The sequence below is a fragment of the Lepisma saccharinum genome, chromosome 18 (genome assembly GCF_977018435.1).
Source record: "Lepisma saccharinum chromosome 18, izLepSacc3.1, whole genome shotgun sequence".
In the NCBI taxonomy this organism is placed as follows: Eukaryota; Metazoa; Arthropoda; class Insecta; order Zygentoma; family Lepismatidae; genus Lepisma; species Lepisma saccharinum.
This window is the reverse complement of record NC_139246.1, coordinates 19,814,601-19,834,323: the sequence shown is the minus strand read 5'-3', so window position 1 is coordinate 19,834,323 and position 19,723 is coordinate 19,814,601. Positions and strand designations below refer to the sequence as shown.

The window sequence follows — 19,723 nt, the reverse complement described above, 5'->3', positions numbered from 1 at the left end:
TTCCAATGCTATCGCATAGAGAAACGCCATGTGACAGATGTGTTTCGACTCGATCTTGGTCACTAACGTCACATTAATATGATACATACCGGCAAGCTGTTAGTAAAATTACAAATGGTTAGGTACTGATTCACAGATGGAATTGAATGAAATTGTTCTATGAATGATCATACAAGAGGGGAATCAGATCACAAAATTCATATTCGTAAATATACTCAAGTCGTTAGTAAGCTTTTTAATAAATTTACATTATCATTTTACTCTCCGGGAAACGTCTCAAATTCGTTTATTTTCTTATTTTTCACATTGGTACTTACATATTCTGCATTGCTGAGGATTCGTGAAACTGGGATTTGGATTTTTTCACAGAAATAATCTCAATTTTCGACATATCGAGTAATTCTTGTTTGTTCGTTTTTGCTTGCGTTACACACAATATGGCGGAGAAATCTTGACTACCATTGTCGATAATCAGTGGTTATGTAGTGTTGCAACCTTCTTCATCGAAAAATACCTACTTTCGTGTTACTGATTTTGTATTTTTTTTCAGGTTTAAAAACCCGGTAAAAATTTACTATCCTTCGGACACCTCGAATTTTTTCGTTTCGTCAATTTTTGACATTCGTACTTACATATCTGCTTTGCGGAACATTCCTGAGGGTGTATCAACTTTGTTTTGATGAAATTAATTGCAATTTTTCACATTACCAGTACGTCTTTCTGATAGGCATTTTCACTTGCCTGGGACAAACTAACCTAACCACGCACCAATGGTTCGTGAGGCTAGCGCCAATGGTTCGCAATTATTTCCAATTTCTAGATCCTGATACTAACACGACACCAAATTTTAACTATGTTTCCTAACCTAACAGAACTAACCTATCCACGCGCCAATGATTCGTGGGGCTAGCTATTCTCAGTCGGAGAATTAATTTTCAACGAACAACATGAATTTCAGCTATGAAACATTCTTACATCACAAAAAACACCTTCCCGATGTTCGACAATGCTACAGGAACTTATTACGGTAAGTAGTTTCTTCTGTAAAACTAAATAAATGTGTCCGAAGGATAGTAAACAAATACCCAACTCATGTGGAAACAATGGGATCACATTTGTTTCTACGGGAATTAATTTATTAAAATTTCGGTAACCACCAAACATCTCTAATTCCCTTATTTTCGTATTTTTCACATTGATACTCACATATTCTGCATTCATAAGGATTCTTCTATTTCGCGTTTCGTTTTTTGCAGGCAAATAGTCTCAATTTTCGAAATATCGAGTATTTTTATTTTGTTCGCTTTTGCTTGCGTTACACGCGATATGGCGGAGAAATCTTGACTAGCGTAGTCCATGATCAGTGGTTATGCAGTGTTGCGACCTTCTTCACAGCAAAATATCTAGGTACTAGTATGCAGAATACGTAAGTATGAATGTGAAAAACACGAAAATAAGGGAATTAGAGACGTTTGGTGGTTACTGAAATTTTAATGATATGGATAACAACATAGATCTTTAGCCTAAAAATAAACTTCAGTCTGCTGACGTCAGAACGGAAGGTAGCAAGAGTGTTGTGCGATAAGTGATTGAAATAAAACAAAGCAACTGATTGTGAAATAGGTAATACACGTCTCGTACTCTCATTTAATGTCAAAGAAAAAGTCTGACGAACTTTGCATTTTTTTTTCCACCTACTCGGAGCGAATTGACAATATAGAGAAAGGCTCCAATTTAGCCCCACGAACCATTCATAAATAGCCCCACAAACCATTTCCGGTAAGGTTAGGTTAGGTAGGGTCACAATAGGTTCCAATAGTTAAAAATGGGTTTCGAAAAAAATATGCGTAGCCCCACACACCATTCTCGCATAGCCCCACGAACCATTGACACATAGCCCCACGAACCATTCACGGATAGCCCCACGAACCATTCATACATAGCCCCACAAACCATTCACGGATAGCCCCACGAACCATTCATAAATAGCCCCACGAACCATTCACGGATAGCCCCACGAACCATTCATACATAGCCCCACAAACCATTCACGGATAGCCCCACGAACCATTCATAAATAGCCCCACGAACCATTCATAAATAGCCCCACGAACCATTCACGGATAGCCCCACGAACCATTCATAAATAGCCCCATGAACCATTCACGGATAGCCCCACGAACCATTCATACATAGCCCCACAAACCATTCACGGATAGCCCCACGAACCATTCATAAATAGCCCCACGAACCATTCACGGATAGCCCCACGAACCATTCATAAATAGCCCCACGAACCATTCATAAATAGCCCCACAAACCATTCATAAATAGCCCCACGAACCATTCATAAATAGCCTTGGAGATACTGGGCGAAAGGGGGGGGGGGGTATAACCACCATCAACCTCACATTGAGCACGCCACTGATCCTGTGCACGTCATGTTGTCGCAAGTTCGTAATCAGAAATGATGAACAGTAACTCACGTTTATTTACGTTCTAGAACTGTCACACAGTTACAAAACCGCGCATTTGGAAACACTGACCGGTTGTTACGTCATGAAACGCTCGCAAATATTTGGTTCACGTAGTAGACGGACAGCAAGGGAACAGCTTTCGTGCATCGGAATGAAATTTATGTCGAAAATTACATGATTTACCGCCAAAAAAATTTCAACGAGGGAAAAACAAAATTCCAAGACCTTCCTAAAGTATAAATAAACGCATTTCGGTAAGTAATTTCTCCTGTAAAATTGAAGAAAGACGTTTTGGGGATACGAAAATTTTACCATTAATTTGAGCAAAACTTTACAACGGTTCTTTCGTGGGCCACATACGAAACCATAATATTAAAAATATTTACTTTCAACAAAAATTTTGTATTTTTTATCAGCTGTCATGCTTGGTGTATTCAACAATTCGACATACTGGTTATTTCAGTTTAATTCCTGGGGGTGACATGAAAATACATGTCACAACACGATGATTTGCAAAATGTGCAATATATTTTGCGTAATATAGCTAATTGTCAATATGCTCATCTGGATTTATACTTGCCATGATACAACAAACATTTATCTTGCAATCACACTTCTTACAAAGGTTAATATATAATACATACCCTTTACCATTAAAATGCCATAAACGCCAAATTACAGACTATCAAAATTTAAATTACACCTTTTTCCTTGTGAGAATAAACGTAATTCAAAATTATGTTCTCAACATTCAGATCATTCTTCCGAGCTGTCTTGTGGTAAAAATAGAAATTACTATGTAAAAGTTCTGCATCCGTTACCGCTCACAATTAACGAGTACCTAGAAGTAATATCTCAACAGATGAGAAGTAGCAGTCGTCATATTTTCCAACTATATTTCTATTTGTCATTGTCACCATGGGCGTGCGCAAGGAGGGGCAAATGCCCCCCTAATCATTGATGCCCGCAGATTTTTCCACGGAGGGACAAGCAAGGTAATTGTGTTGGCCCTCGGAAAACAGGTCTTGAATTTGAAATTATCACATCCCCCTGCATCCTCATTATAAGTAATAATGGATGTAAATTATTATGACTGAAATCAAATTAACGTGTGAAAAGGTATTTTTTGATTGACATTTGTTTTCTAAGCGGGAGATGTGGTCATCCTTGCTCCCCTTCCAGACGTCCATGCCCCTATATTATTTATTATACATTCACTAGAAATTTAGGATAGAGGAATCTTATCGCCGTTATTAAAGGATATTATACTCTTAGAGAAAATGAAATATTTTCAAGAGGATGAAAATTAAAAGCAACTAAGGGGGTGCATTGGCGCAACCACAGGGGAGGGGGGCATTGCCCAGTAACCTTGGACGGGAATCAATTTTAGGGGGCAAACATGGAACTGGAAGTAAAGGAAAGCAAGACTAGCAGAATCTAAGAGTAGCAGGACAAAGGATACTCAAGATGGAATTAGTTTTCACGTCTATCTTGCATTATTTATTCCAGACGGCCAAGAGCACCTGCAAGGGGACAGAGTGGCAATTGCCCCCTCCATTTCAAATTTTATACAAATAAAAATAAATTTCGCAATATCTACTTTTCTTGCAGTCTAATCAAGTTCAGAACCGTAGCTTGTGGTTGACGGGAGTTCGCCCTGGACGCCGAACGATCTAAATGAAAAAAAAAAAAAATTGTAAAAGTGAATGCTGTGGCGTTCCATGAAAATTTTTGCACTATATTAAATCAATAGTGTTTTCATTTTGCAATAATTTGGATCTAAAAATTTTCTGGCTCGCAATTTGTTTTCTGTAATACATTTTAAATTACGAGGAAGAGAAGTGCTGCTGCTAAATGGATTTCAATTATCTGATTTTTGCTGTTGGTTTGTTATGGGGCAGATGAATTGATTATGTATGTATGTATGTGTGTGTGTGTGTGTGTGTGTGTCCACACATACACGCAAAATCGATGCTATAAAACTTAAGCAATGAGATAAAATGAGGTTTTTCTTTCCTGACTGAACTTTTATCAAGGCTTTTGCCCACCTAATCAGAAGGTCTGTGCACACCTACGATTGTCGCTTCTACATATTTATTAATAGTTAGGCATTCTTCCTTTATTTGGATATCCTTCATGTAGAAATTCTTCAAATCATTGCTGTAATTCTTGTCTATAATTGTATTAATATTTTATTAGTGTATTTGGATTTCCTTCATGTAGCAGTTCTTAAAATCATTACTGTAATCCTTGTCTAAAATTGTATTCATATTTTATTACTGTATGTATTGTTATATGACGATTTCCATACCTATGGACATGGGTCAACGGAAATAAAGAATATGAATATGAATTAGTACTCAAATTATATCTGAGGGTATATTTGCATATTTCCCGGGACACTATAGGAGATGCGTGTGGCAGCAGACTCGGTCTTTGTTTTATCGTGATTTCATTATCCTATGTATGCAATTACGTCTATAACACATACTGTGAAGTTGTAGAGATTACTTTCACGAAAATGTTTTAAGATTATGTCCCATAGCATTCTTCTAATAATAAACCTAATTAAATGCTCTCGTAGTTAGGTTAGGTTCTGTTAGCATTAAAATAATATCGCTAAATGCTTTCTAGAGAAAAAAACAACTTCTAAATTACCTGTACATTCATTCCCACTAAATGACAACAACAAAATGGGGAGGCCACCCAAATTTTTATTTGTATAAAATTTGAAATGGAGGGGGCAATTTTACTTCTCTTTTATAAAAATTGCTTTCGCTCATTTTTCGACTATGCAGCTTTCAGCTACGGGGGAGCAAAATCCAATCTACTCGACAAAATAGATATATTACAAAGAAAAGCATTGAGAATTTGTCTAGGTCTTATGCAATCAAGCCCCAATGTAAGTGTTTATATGGAGAGTAAAGAGAATTCTTTGAGTCACAGGCGGATTCAATTAACAATAAAATTCCTCCTTAAATCATGGGAAAAACATCCTCATCCATTTAATAAATTGTTTGAAATACAGAAAAAATGGGCTGAAGCCGATGTAATAAATCCTCATACCACCTCATATTTCCTTGTATACTGTCATTACTTATTTCCAGAACTTCGATCTAATACTTTCACTCTCTTACATCCTTTGATCTATCAACTAGATATTCCATTATATACTCAATGTTCAATCCACTTCAGAGATCTAGGTTTACATGCATTGTACAGAGAAAAATGGCCAATGCATGTAATGATTTACACCGATGGTTCTAAGAATAACAATAGTGTAGGATGTGCCTATTACATCCCAGAGAAAAACATTTATCAACAATTTAGATTACCTATAGATTCATCTATTTTTACTGCGGAAAGTTACGCCCTATACAAAGCCTTACAATATGGAATAGCGGAAGATTTAAAAAAAATTCTTCTCCTTACAGATTCTCTGAGTGTTCTTCAAGCATTATCTACATCCTATCCCAAATTATGCCACAAATCATATCTTATTATTTTAATTATTCAACAAATTCAATTTGCTTGCAAAAGAAACATTGACATACAATTCAGTTATGTCAAAGCACATAATATTAATGTAGGAAATGATAGAGTGGACATATATGCTAAACAGGCCAGAGACTTACAACTCATAAGTTTCAATAGGTTAATGTATTCTGATTTATTACCACGAGTAAAAATCAAAATTATGGAACAATGGAATGAATGGTGCAAGGATCAATTTAAGTTTGTAGGCAACACATATAGATGGATTGCAGAATTTAAATCTAAAGTCCCTTGGTTCAATTCATACACACTCGCACGGCAAGTCATAGTTTTATTAATAGATTAAGAACAGGACACGTACGTACACCAGCACATTTAGTAAAAATAAAAATTAAAACTCAAGAAAATTGTAAATGTGGCAATAATAACCCTGATGCTCAACATTTAATTCTAGAATGTCCAATCTATTCAGATCAACAAATCATACTCTACAAAGGTTTTCAACGTTTAAAAATTCCATTTCCAATATCACTATCATCCATTTTAACAGATTTATCCCCTTCATTAATATGGATGCTGTATGCATATTCTCGAAAATGTAGAATTGAAATATAAAGTGATTTTTAAGAAACAGCAAAATGGACAAAAAAAGTGAATTATTTATAATAATTGTTATATATTTGTGATTCCGATTAATTTGTGAGACTAACTATCAACTTTAGAAGAAAACATTAAAACAAATAAAAAACAATAACGATGTCCAAAGTCGACAAGATAATGTTGTCAGGGACAAAAAGGGAAGAAGTCCCACTAATCATAAACTTGCATTTTTCTCGTCTTCATCTGTTCTTAAGACTTGTAACATCCTCTTATGCTCTTAGCAGACGAATTACGTGGCAGGAGCAAATTTGAAGCTTATTCTTACTGTTGACACGTGCGTGGCAGCAGACTCGGCCAAATTTGTGTACATCATCTCCCAACCTATTTCAGCATCACACATCACTCAAGCATCACGGAACACAGCAGTTGCTTATTTCCCGCTAAGCAATTTTGTGATTCCGGTGCAGTTCCATCCAATACATGAAAGCGAAACCAATGAAAATAGTAGAAAGTATATAGTATATATTATCATAATTTTCTTAATACATAAAAAATGAATATAATATCGTGGAACCGTATATGCTGTATATTTTAATATTCATGTTTGTGTTTCTCAAACCTAACCTAACAGAGTGGTGATGATCTGGAAATAGACTGTGTTTTGTTACATTGATGGGTACTCTGTGGCAATTCTTAACTAGAGAATTAGTGTAAAACAATGTTCATAAATTTAATTTTTGAAGCACAGATATTCACCACAATTATCCTATTTTGTTTGCTGCTGGCGAGGATTTTTGAATTTACACGCATTTTTATAGGGAGCTTTGATCTTGCCTATTTGTGTGAAGTTCACGCGAAAACTACTTTTTCCCCTCTGCTGACCTCTACAATCTATCATTAATCCATAATAAAATATACACCATGAAGGAATTTTAATAATTCTTGCATGTGCTGCCATCTAAGTGACCAAGAGATATGATAAATAATAATATAATCTGTGCTGTAGGCCCAGTAGGCCAAGCAAAAAATGTGAGTAATGGAAGACAAGTTCCGCAATTATTCGAAGAATGTGGGACTGGAAATTGAATTTACGCATGGGTTGATGTCACTCTTCTTTCAGTGTGTGTGTTCTTTCGGAAGTAACATTTTCAAAATGTGAACAATGATTTTTTTGTTGCAAGTGTACAGAAAACATTGTAAATCTAATTTCACTGGTTTCTTTCCAGTGAAAAGTGAGCACAGAGAAGTGGTGAGACTGCAGTATGGAACATTAACCTTGTCAATTTAGGCAATGCCAATGCAAGAATTAGTTAATTAAACATGCCCCACTATTTGTTTAGTAGCTGACATAAGATGCCATTCAAACGCAAAAAGTCTGGAAAGTTGTTTCCAGTTAAAGTTTGTACTTTGGATGCCGAGTTAGAATTCTGCCTAGAAGTGAGTATTTTAAATGTAGTTTGTATTTGTAATGAATACGATTGTTTGCTTTATTTTACTTCGCTTTTTGTGCCACTTTTGGCTAATTTGCGAAAATGGGGTGAGAGATGATATAATGAAATTGATGAAGGGTGATACACAAACATCCAGGCCGGGATTCGAACCCCTGATGTAATAGCGCGATGTGCTATCCACTCCTCCACGGGGGCCGGCAATTGTAATAAATATGGACGATCTAGTTTCCAAAATGTCATGAGTTACAATACCGGACCACTCTCCAATTTCTATGAAATTTTGCATACCCACTAATTGAGACTTCCTAATCACGAATCTGCATCTAATAATTTGCGGTCAAGCATGGAAATTGTAAAATAACGTGTAGAAGTTGTAGAATAGCCGTGTTAAATACCATGATGATTCTCCATACAAAGCAATTGACAACCATGTTTCTTTCGCATTTCATGTCGCACAACAGTTTTCCTATCTTGTGTTCCGACGTCAGACAAGGAATGCCCACAAGGTTAGGTTAGGTTCCATTAGCATAAATACAACGAAAAATTATTATTTACACTATAGAGAACTAAACACACTAAAATTGAAAAGCTTTCTGCCTTGACGTCAGAACACAAGGTTGGTCAAGTTTTGCATTCTCAGGTACATTGTGGTCGAGCATGGATGAATGGTGAGAAACACGCACAACAGTTTTCCTACCTTGTGTTCAAGGAATGCCTATGAGGTTAGGTTAGGTTCCATTATCATAAATACGATGAACAATTATTATTTAGGAATGTGGACTCGTTTGATTAGATACGTTTGGCAATGGGGTATTTCATGCTGATTTTTTCATGTTGGGAAAATGCAGTCTTCCGGGGACCTACTGTTCTTACAGTAGGGTTATGTTACGTTGGGAAAACATATTTTATTTGGTACTACTTTACTATAGGGGTGACATCTATAAATCATGTATTTCACACTTTTTTACATTGCTAACGTACTATTCTGCATTGCGGAACATTTCTTCAGGTGAAATAATGAATTTCTAACTAAAATAATGTCTATTTCTTACATTTACGAGTACTTACTGTTACTCGTTATTTCAATTCTGTAACACACATTATGGCAATAGCATACTGGTTCATCGCGCTTTGTGAAAGTGTTTTTTAAGCATGGTTGCAACCTTGTTCACTGGAAAATACCTACTTTTGTGCCCGGATTTGAAATTATGCTAATACCTAGCAAACCATTCATGTTAGCCCCACAAACCATTTTCTGTAAGGTTAGGTTAGGCAAGCATAGTTAAAAAAATTAAAAAATTAAAAATACTCGACACATCATGTTATAGTGAAAACACGGCGAGTTTGAAACACTAACTATAGGGTTTACGTCATCTAACACACGGAACATTGTGCTCTCATGCAGAAAGCAAAAGGCAGCAGCAGAAACAGCTGCCGGACAGAGATTTTCGCAGAAAACAACATGCATTTGCATTAAATTGGATCAAAACTACATTCACGAACTTCCACAATGCTACAGAAACTGATTTCCGTAAGTTCTTTCTCCTGTAAAAAGTAAGAAATCCGTCACATCTATAGTAAAGAGTTACCGTTTATTTCATTTTTCTCTGCATTTCCATACTTGACCACCAATTATTACATGCAGATTCGTGATCAGGAGGTCTCAATTAGTGAGTAGGCGAAATTTCATAGCAATTGGAGAGTGGTCAGGTATTGTAAACTCATTCCACATTTTAATTAGTTAATAAATTTTCAATTTTCCAATGAAGATTGCGATTGCATGCATTGCATAGTTATTACAGTTACTAGATTTGTATGTTTGCATGTCAAATCTCTGAAATTGTGTGTGTTATGTAAAACCTTAGAAGCACATTGTACTGTGAAAAATATACTAGTTGCTATTACATATCAGAAACACTGATATTCCTGGCTGCATAGGAAATTTCTACTCCCCCACAAACAAGATATTCAAAAATAGAAAATAATGGTCACGGTTTATCCAGAACTTCCTATTTGGGAAGGTGTAAACAGGGAAGTGTAAAGGCAAATTTAGCATGAATTAGTCCTTTGTGAATAATGTTATGGGAGCATATTGCAATAAATTTCATGGGCGTGGGTAGATCACTCACTGCTTACTTCTTCTGCCTTACTACATCCCATGTATAAACTTGGGGTACTAGTTTACTATCCTTCGGACACATTTACTTATTTTTACAGAAGAAACTACTTACCGCAATAAGTTCCTGTAGCATTGTCAAACATCGGGAAAGTGTTTTGTGTGATGTGGGAATGTTTCATAGCTGAAATCATGTTGTTCGTTGAAAATTAATTCTCCGACGGAGAATAGCTAGCCCCACGAACCATTGGCGCGTGGATAGGTTAGTTCTGTTAGGTTAGGAAACATAGTTAAAATTTGGTGTCGTGTTAGTATCAGGATCTAGAAATTGGAAATAATTGCGAACCATTGGCGCTAGCCCCACGAAACTTTGGCGCTAGCCCCACGAACCATTGGTGCATGGTTAGGTTAGGAAACATGGTTCAAATTTCATCAAAACAACGTTGATACACCTTCAGGAATGTTCCGCGAAGCAGATACGTAAGTACGAATGTCAAAAATTGACGAAACGAAAAAATTAGAGGTGTCTGAAGGATTGTAAATTTTTACCGTTACAATGCATATTCCTACAAAATGTTCACACTTATCTTGCCTTGCCAGGTCACCAAGTTATTTTACGAAGTGCACTATATTTGGAGGAACAAAAATCGTTATTAGGATGCTTGTCAAAGTTTCCAACTGGAATAAATTTATGAACTTTCTTAGTCTTGATCATCATCAATATATTTATTGGACTTACAGCATTGCATCTGGCTGTTTATGCCCATTATATATTTTATGTACATAAGATACAATTTACATAAAATCTAGAAACAAATTTCAAATACACTCCTATCTATATCAAACCTTAGAAATATACATTACGATGTTATATCATTTTGTCTAAAAAAATGGAAGTAAAATATATTCAATTCGCATGCAAGAAAGAAGCCAAATTTATAGGAAATGATTACTGGTGCAAAGAGTTAACCATAAAGGTGAAGCAATAAGTACAAAAGAAAGAGCATTGGGTTTAAAGTGAGACGTCATTTGCGGCAGCGTATTCCATACTACAAATTGGCCGTTGTTTTACCTTACATAATGAATCCTGTAACAATGCTGGATTTTTGTGTGGATTATTTTACTTCTATGAGTTTGCAATGCTTTCTACATGCACGTGGTTTTGTTTACAGAAGGTCTCAGGGTTGGTGATTTTAACTTTATCTATGTAATGAAATAAGCTCGTCGGTGGCTCAGTCGGTAACACGTATGACTACCATGCTAATGGTCCCAGGTCCTAGCCGGTTCAAATCCAGTAACTTGTCTAACGTTGGAAGCGGCCCCGGCGCCCACTCATCATCGAATGGCATGGGTACCTGGGGAAAACCCTGGGGGGTAAAGGCAATCAGGGGCATGATGCTGATCACATCACCCCCACTCAGACCGGATCAAGAAAGTGTGGGGCATTACACCCACACCCCCTATACCCCTTCATGGCGTGGTGCTAAGCACAGGGGAACACTTTACCTTTTTTTTACAATTACATGGGCAGTGACAGATAACGGTTGTAATTGTGTTATGATTTTTTTTTTAATTCTCCTAGCAAAAAAAACAACTAATTATCATAGAATTTTGGCAATCATTGTCACATGAAATTTAAGCCTTCCTTAAAGTAATGAATAGTATTTAGATGTAAAAAAAGTTATTTATGTTGGAAGAGAAAGCAACGTAAAAATTACCTTATGCAAGCATGCGTGCTTCCCATCAACAAGGTTTTCTCCATTGATAGAAGCGAAAGAAAGTATCATAGACTAGTGGGAATGAATGTAGAAGTACTTTAGAACTTTTTTTTTTTAAATAAATTTTAATGCTAAGGGAACTAAACATGGCCCGCCTAACCTAACCACGTGTAACATACATGTGTAACCAAGACAATAGTATACGAGTGGCTGTTGACAGTAAGTAATTACTAAAACTCCGCAGTATATTTAAACAGACGTAAATCCAAATTGCATACACAGCATGATGAAATTGCAATAAATCAAAAGGAACTTGGGCCCAGGTAGAATTAAAATGAGCACATACATTGTTACAAGAGTTGTTGGAAATTTTGTTCTCCTGCTTCCACACATTTACAACCTTTTTTGTAGGAAATTTTCACTAATATTAATCAGTTCCTCTTCCGAAATCCCTTCAATTTCTCTACTGATGTTTTCTTGCAATTCTTCTAATGTATGGCTTCAGGTTTAAATGCTTGGTAGCTCTCCACGCAGACGTATTGGAAATGTCCGTTTCTGGTGCAAGGCACCAGAGGGATTTTTGAAGAATATGTTCCAATCATGCTCGAACGTTATCTAATTTCTCCTCAGTAAGCACATGCCATTTTACCCTTTGCTTCTTATCAATAACAGACCGTTTCCCTAAATTTGTTCACAAGTATCGAAACACACGCACTGTGTGGAACGGGAACATCTGAGAATTCTGCTGCAAAAGTCCTTCTGACTTGCCTACAAGAATTCATAATGTCTTAAGAGTCGTTCATAAAAAATCGTTGTTTTAAATTGTACATATACCATGCCATTATTAGACTGCACCAGTAATTCATAAACAAAAGAATCTAAAACACTTGTCAACACCTTGACACTTAACAATCACGTGCAAACTGAACACCTGCTATCTGGATAATGAAGCCGCGTCCACTGGCATGTCAGCATACAGCTGTGGGTCTAAATGCTGGCAGATGCACTCACCGCCTGGCACGCTGGCCACCTCTGTGAACAAGTCGACCATGAGACTTAATGTTCTATGGACAATCTCTGAGTCTGCCCTGAATTCCTATTGTACACTATTTCTCGTATCCCTCAAATTGCAGTGTAGGACATTGCATTGATTTTTCCGCCAGCAGGCATGAAATCCACCAGCAGTACCCCCAAGATGTCCCAGAAGACATTGACCATCACCGATCCTCGTCCATGACACTGACCGGCCTTGAACCGCTGGCACCTATTCCCAATGGCTTTGCGGCACAGGACGTCATCTCCATACACCAGCTTCATCCTCGCATGAATCTCCGTCGGTGTCTTGCCTTCAGCCCAGAAGAACCGCACCATGGAACGCTGCTCCTCGACCATGGACGATGTCAGGCGGGTAGCCATGTTTGTCACTGCTGCTATCTATGGAAAGGACAAGGGAACATTACAAAATCACTCATTATGACCTTGGGTCGGATTACATTTTCAGTACTCAAAAGCTCACCTTGGTGTGATTATCGAATCCTCTTCAAAAAAAATCGTGGAACCGACTTACAGATTTGCCCTCGTATATTTATTGTTTTAGGCTATTACTTTAACCTTATGGTGTTTTTAAGTGCTAATCGCAGAGTAAGAATCAAAATATAGCACTAATGTGAACACAATACAAAGGTATAATAATAATAATAACTTGTGGTGCGACAGTCTGTGAGGGCCAGGCCCTACCTACCGACTGCCAGCCTCGTTCCCACCTGTCGAGGTTTGAAACCATCCAATCCAGGGGCATGTTGGGGAGTCATAACCTCCCCCCCCCCCCATTTGGCCCGTATTCCTAAAAAGAACGTCAAAGGTAAGAAAGATGGCAAAATGAGGCATGACTACCAAAAAAAGTGTACGTAACCCCTCCCTTTTGAAAGTCCTAGGCATGCCACTGAGGTGACGTGGGGTCAGCACAAGGGGCCCCCAGTCATTGTTTTTGTTTTCCATAAGCAGTTTACTGTACTCATTCGTAGCTCCCCAATTTCCTCACGATGGTGGGTTGCCGCCGGTCCCATACACAGGCCGAAATCTCAGGAGAAAAGTTGATACACTTCCTCAAGGAGATCTAACCTTTGCACATCCCTAGCCAGGGTCCAAGGCATGATGACTTAGACCGCACGGCCATGTTGTGGGACACGAAGGTATAATACACACATCACAAGACATGTATGTATGTGATTTTTCTTTAGCATAACAATTGCTGGTGCTTGTGGCAGAGTATTTAGCACATCAAGCTACGAAGCCAGGGGTCCCAGGTTCGAATCCTGGCCTGGGCATGTGTATTTGCGAGTGTCCATTCATCATATCATCACTCACCCCCCATTTTCGCAAATTAGCCAAAAGTGGCACAAAAAGCGAAGTAAAATAAAGCAAATCAAATCACAAATTCACCATAACAATTATATTTGAAATGTGAATTAACAAGTTTGTGCTTTATTTGTGTTAAGGAGCTTATTTAGAACTAGGCCTTTCCATTGTCTTATCCATAACAAAATAAGAGCTGATACGTTTATGCATTACAAAACAGTAGAACTAGATATTTAGCGGATAAAGTTCTGAATTAAAATTTTAGATAATTCAAATAGTAGTAATATTAATTTAATTTCTTTACTAAATTAATTCATTTTTTTCAGTGGCGTGCTACCGGAAGAGATCTGTTCGACCTAGTTTGTCGGACAATAGGGTTAAGGGAGACATGGTATTTTGGCCTGCAGTATCAAGACTCCAAAGGATTCATTGCCTGGCTTAAACTTGATAAGAAAGGTAGGATAGAAATGAATAGGATAAGAGATAGAACTAATATGTTTCTGAATTTCAATATATTTATTATAGTAATTTCATCTCAGATCATACAGGTAGCGTGCACTCGTCATCATGGATTTTGCTGGAAAAATGTATGTTGAAGGAGGACCACATGGCCAGAAATTAAATATTTTCCTTCTCAGATGTGTTGCAAGGATAATGATGTACTTTTGAAAAACATACTTGAGAAACCCTATTTAAATCTAAAATTAAAAATCACAGGACATGAATTTTTCTTCGAAAATTCAGTGTGTTTCAAAAGTCATGTAACCCAAACTTCAATCATTCAATAGGTCAAGAAAGTCAAGAAATTATGCACGTGGTCAAGAATTTTTTCTATACATTGCTATATACCAGTACTGGGATTTGTTAAATTGAATATTTGGAAATCTAAAATTGCATTGAGTTGTGGTTATGATTTGTTCAATTTGTTTCTTAAGAATTACATTCTTGGATGCGTGAAGTTTTGTAAAAATATTAAATAATGTGGCCATGCTCCATCCAGGATGTAGTCTGAAGGATTAATTTTTACATGCATTAATGTTTAAAGCAAACCCAAATCTCTTTTTAAAGTACAGCTTCAGTTTTCATGTTAACCAGCCTTGTGTTAAGGGTTTTTCATTGAATAAAAATATCTATTTTCTTAATTTGCAACTATACGTAAGTAGGGGGCGATTAAATAAATATTAAGAAAAGTGAAATAGAAAGGTCAAGAATTTTGGATTTGTTATTTCGGCAGTCAGAAAACCCCGTCCATTGAGATATTTTTCAATGCTTGTCATGATCAGTTTGCTCCATACAGAACATTCCATAAAATAATTAATGAGGAAAGTCAGGATGAGTTTTTTTTTTCAGACTGCTACTTTTGGGTGATAAAAATACAGGGTGTCTACACCAAAATGTCCTATTATTATTTTGTTCCCAATTCCACAGCAATATAGACAAGGGAATATTATTCAGACACATAAGTGTTAGGAGTATGAAGTTCGTAAAAACAACATTTCCACGTTTTGTGCTTGAAGAAAAAATCACATCGTTTCCACGTGAACCTCTGTGGTGACACTAGGATGTCTAGTCTGTACTCTATTTCCATCCAGGTCCACTCCGACATGTCCGGAGTGATGATACCAACGGTGTCAACACTCGGGACATGGAGGTCTCAAAGATTCCGCACTTTAGTGGCATAAACTCGATCCTTCACCTGGCCCCAGAAAAAGAAATCCAACGGCTTTATGTCGGGAGAATGTAGAGGCTATTTTATTGGTCCACCTTGTCTTATGCACCGTTCTGTAAGTGTGTCATCCAGAGCGCTCTGCACATCCGGAGACCAGTGGGGTGGGGCAACCAGATGTGTGGTTGCAGGTGTGCAATCTGTGGAAAGACATACAAGTTCAGCATGTCTAGGTATGTCGTTCCTGTGACAGTCTGTTCTGCAATAAGTATAACCTTGAGTAAAAGAAATCTACCACTGTTAAAAAAAATCCAATCCAAAACTGCACAATGTGACAACATAGCCAAAGAAAAATGGTACGATGATAAGTTACACATCAGGCCATACCAGCCATTCCAGTGATGTGATGTAGTTGCTCTGATCCCCATATTCGAATGTTATGCTTATTTACTGTTCCCGAGACATGAAATGTCCCCTTGTGGGAAAACATCAGAAAGCATTACATTACTCAGGAAAGTGGGGGAAGGGGGGGGGGGGTGTCTGTCAATGTGGTGAAGCACATCATAGGCAATTTTCTTGTCATGGGTTGTCCGTGGGCTTCAGCTTGTACAGAATCTGTGCACAATACATACAGCTGCAACCACTTTCTGAGGACCTTATAGACAGTTACTCATAGCATCTGAAGTTCCCGTGAAGCCTGACGAATTGACTTCCTTGGGCTTCGTTTTAACGCTTGGCAGACAGTCTCAATTTGAATAATTCTTGAAGCTTTCCTGGCAGCGAATATCTAAGAGGTTTTCTCGGACAATCACCTAGGTGATTTCCAGATAGGCTTCCAAGCTTTCGAGAGTGACGACGTTAGCTCTCGAAAGCTCTGAAGCCTATCCGGAAATCACATGGCTCATTGCCCGAGAAAACCTCTGTGAGTCTCAATTTGCTCATCAGATGTACGCCACCCGCCTCCATGCTTTTTCAGACATGCTTCCAGTGTCCAGAAACTGTCTACCATGCTTTTATCCTCTTAGCATCTTGTGATGCTTTCTGATACACACAACGAAACTTCCTTTGCACCATCACAATGGACTTATAAACTTGCCTTACGTGCACCACAACTTGTGTTTTCTCCCGAAAGGACACCATTTTGACGTGGACAGACAACAGCTCCAAAGGCACCCAACAATGTCTGTGTGAAGCTCGGTGGCAATATTTCAACTCCCGGCATACCGAGCAGATGCATCAGACCTGAGAGAAACAAATTATATCTGTAATTAACAATACATTCTAATAAATGACCGACTCTACCATATCACTCCAGATTTTCAAATTCGGCTAGCAACACTGCATGCAAAACTTTGTAGTTGAATCTTTGTTATTCTGATTTAATGATACACATAATTCAGAAAACACACACACATTAAAAAAGATATGCTGTACTTGTTATTAAAAAGAATTAATAGAAATTTCTGTAAGCAAACTTGTAATATTAAATATAAAATTTAGAACTGAATTTAAAAAAATTCCGATATGATAAGATGCAATGCAACAGTTGCAGAAGGAGATTCCACTTGCCTGTGCAGGTTTTTGTTTGCCAGAAACTCAGTACACGGTTGAATTGAGATGTCTGTTTTGAAAAGAGAAGGCAAGAACTTCGAACACTGATAGAGAAAATTGAAGTGGTAAGGAAGGAAGATGAACATGAGAAGGAAAACTAAGGAATGAAGAAGAAAGAAGATAAACAAGAAAACCTAAGGAGATAACAAAAACGAATAAGAGTGAAAGTTGAACAGGTGAAACTTGAACAGAAAGGAATAAGAAGCAAAGAGAGAAATTGATGAATCTTCTCGGCCAAGATAAGGAAAAGTTGCTCTGAAGAAAGGTGGAAAGAATGTTGAGATATGAAGGATGAGGAAAGAAATAATGTATGTGAAGCAGCAACAAGTAGTTGAATTAATACTAGGGATGGGCCGATATTAAATTTTGGCCGATACCGATATAAAATTTACCCATACCAATAAACGATATTCTACCTATCCGATATAAAATTAGAAATGGTCCTTGAAGAACCTGAAAGGTTCATTGACCTCCTTAATAAACATGTGTTTCAAGGTGACAGCAGTGAAAAGAAATTGCATATTTAGACATTTACTTTTTTAGAAATTAGGGCATGGAGATTATCCATAAAAATTACAACAAAATGGCTGAATTTTGCACTAAATTATCAGATATTTATCGCTATATCAGATCGGTAAAATAATCGGTAATTTTACGGATAGACCAATATGCCTATATCAGCCGATACAGATAGAGTACCGATTAATCGGTCCCATCCCTAATTAATACTAAAATTGAAAGACAAGAGGGGGACTAGGGAAAGTGGAACCTAGACTGATGCAGGAGAAAATAGAAAAAATAAAGAGATGGAAACTGAGAAATTGAGTGTGCTGAAATAATTAGAAGGCCACAGGGTTCCGCGGAACCACTTAGAACTAAGTAAAAAGAAGCTAGAAGAGGTTAGCAAGAGAGAGTGGTGTCTATAGACAAGCAGATCGACAAACTGCAGATGCTAATGAGATGATGTCAAATTCTAGCTGGCTACCTCTGCCCTGATCAGTTAGGTCTAATGAAAGATGTTGAGAAGCTAAATCAGCATTAATTCACTCGCCCCTTGCGGGATGTTTGTCCCTGGCCTGTCGCTACAATGAGTAGGCACATCAGGTCTTGGAGAACTGTGTGGAAGAATCATTGCACCTTGGTGGTAGGCAGGGGAGAAGTTATCTGGGCTAGACGCTGGGCACTATTTTCTTACAGGGTGAATTCTCCTAGTTCTGTGAACTTCTTTTTAGGCAGACTTGATCTGCTGAAGCCTCTTGGCGAGAAACTGCTAACCTCTTGATGTTGCCTGATGGTCTTGTATTGGTCCACCTAAATTGTCATGGTGTTGTAGATAGGGTGACTACTCACCTGGAATTTTGCATGAATTATTGGCTCCGGAATTTATACATGGATTTTTCTTCATAGACGTGAAAAATTGGAACTTTTATTAATCCAAATTGCATTGAATTTATACATATTTATAAATGCCCTGAGCCAAGTATTTCATAGTTGAACTTTTATTCTTGTCGAGGAAGGAGAAAAAATCTCCATGGGAAGTAAAACAAAAATATCAGTTCGTTTGCTTTGTTAGTGTCCCTTGCAAAACAAACTATCGGACAGACGGAAGATTATTGCAAGATAAGATAAAGAACTCGCCACGTTATAGTATCCTTACATCAACCCTCTTCTTGCCGAAACCACACCACGTGCCACGGTTGACAGTCGAAAACGTTGCCACATCTTTTCTCCCTTCTTGTCTTATCAGCAGCCAGCCCTCCTCTGAGTACGGTCACTGCATCACCCAGTAGCATGTATGTTAGGGAGGAATGAAGACAAGAACGTTAAAAAAGAAAGAGACTCACCACTCTCGAAAAATGCTCAGCACTGTCCTCTCCCTGTCCTGTTTTAGAGGTGGAGGTGGGAGTGGCAAGATGCTTGGCAACTCCGAACTACCCCTTCTTTGTCGGTGTGCACTACACCCTGAGATTTATGGCTGTGGTACCTGAAGGTCAAACTGTCAACCAACATTATTTCATTACTGTGCTGACGAGCCTTCGTGAGCGAGTTAGAAGATGACCTGATTTGTGGAAAAACAAGTCATGGATTCTTCATCAGGACAATGCTCCTGTCCACACGACATTGTCAGTCAAGGCTTTTTTGGCCAAGTGTGGAATCCCAGTGTTAGAACATCCATCCTATTTGCCAGATCTTGCTCTGTGTGACTTCTTTTTATTTCAAAAGGTCAAATC

General features: G+C 37.7%; 2 protein-coding genes across 6 annotated transcripts in view; one reads left to right on the top strand and one right to left on the bottom strand.

Annotated features, from left to right (window-relative positions):
• The window catches only part of PhKgamma (phosphorylase kinase gamma), a 54,139-nt gene extending 50,882 nt beyond the window's left edge, over nucleotides 1-3,257 (bottom strand). For 3 of the 5 annotated variants that reach the window (XM_083140269.1, XM_083140273.1, XM_083140272.1), the window contains exon 1: nucleotides 3,122-3,257. The gene's annotated coding sequence lies outside the window, so the exon portion shown is untranslated. The remainder of the gene's footprint in view (nucleotides 1-3,121) is intronic. The other 2 variants (XM_083140271.1, XM_083140270.1) reach the window with 2 other exon arrangements.
• Nucleotides 3,258-7,291: 4,034 nt separating this feature from the next.
• Nucleotides 7,292-19,723, top strand: part of Mer (ezrin/radixin/moesin family protein merlin) — a 40,831-nt gene continuing 28,399 nt past the window's right edge. The window contains exons 1-2 of the mRNA XM_083140268.1: nucleotides 7,292-8,009; nucleotides 14,542-14,671. Coding sequence (XP_082996394.1) covers nucleotides 7,926-8,009; nucleotides 14,542-14,671 — 214 coding nt within the window. The 5' untranslated portion in view covers nucleotides 7,292-7,925. The remainder of the gene's footprint in view (nucleotides 8,010-14,541; nucleotides 14,672-19,723) is intronic.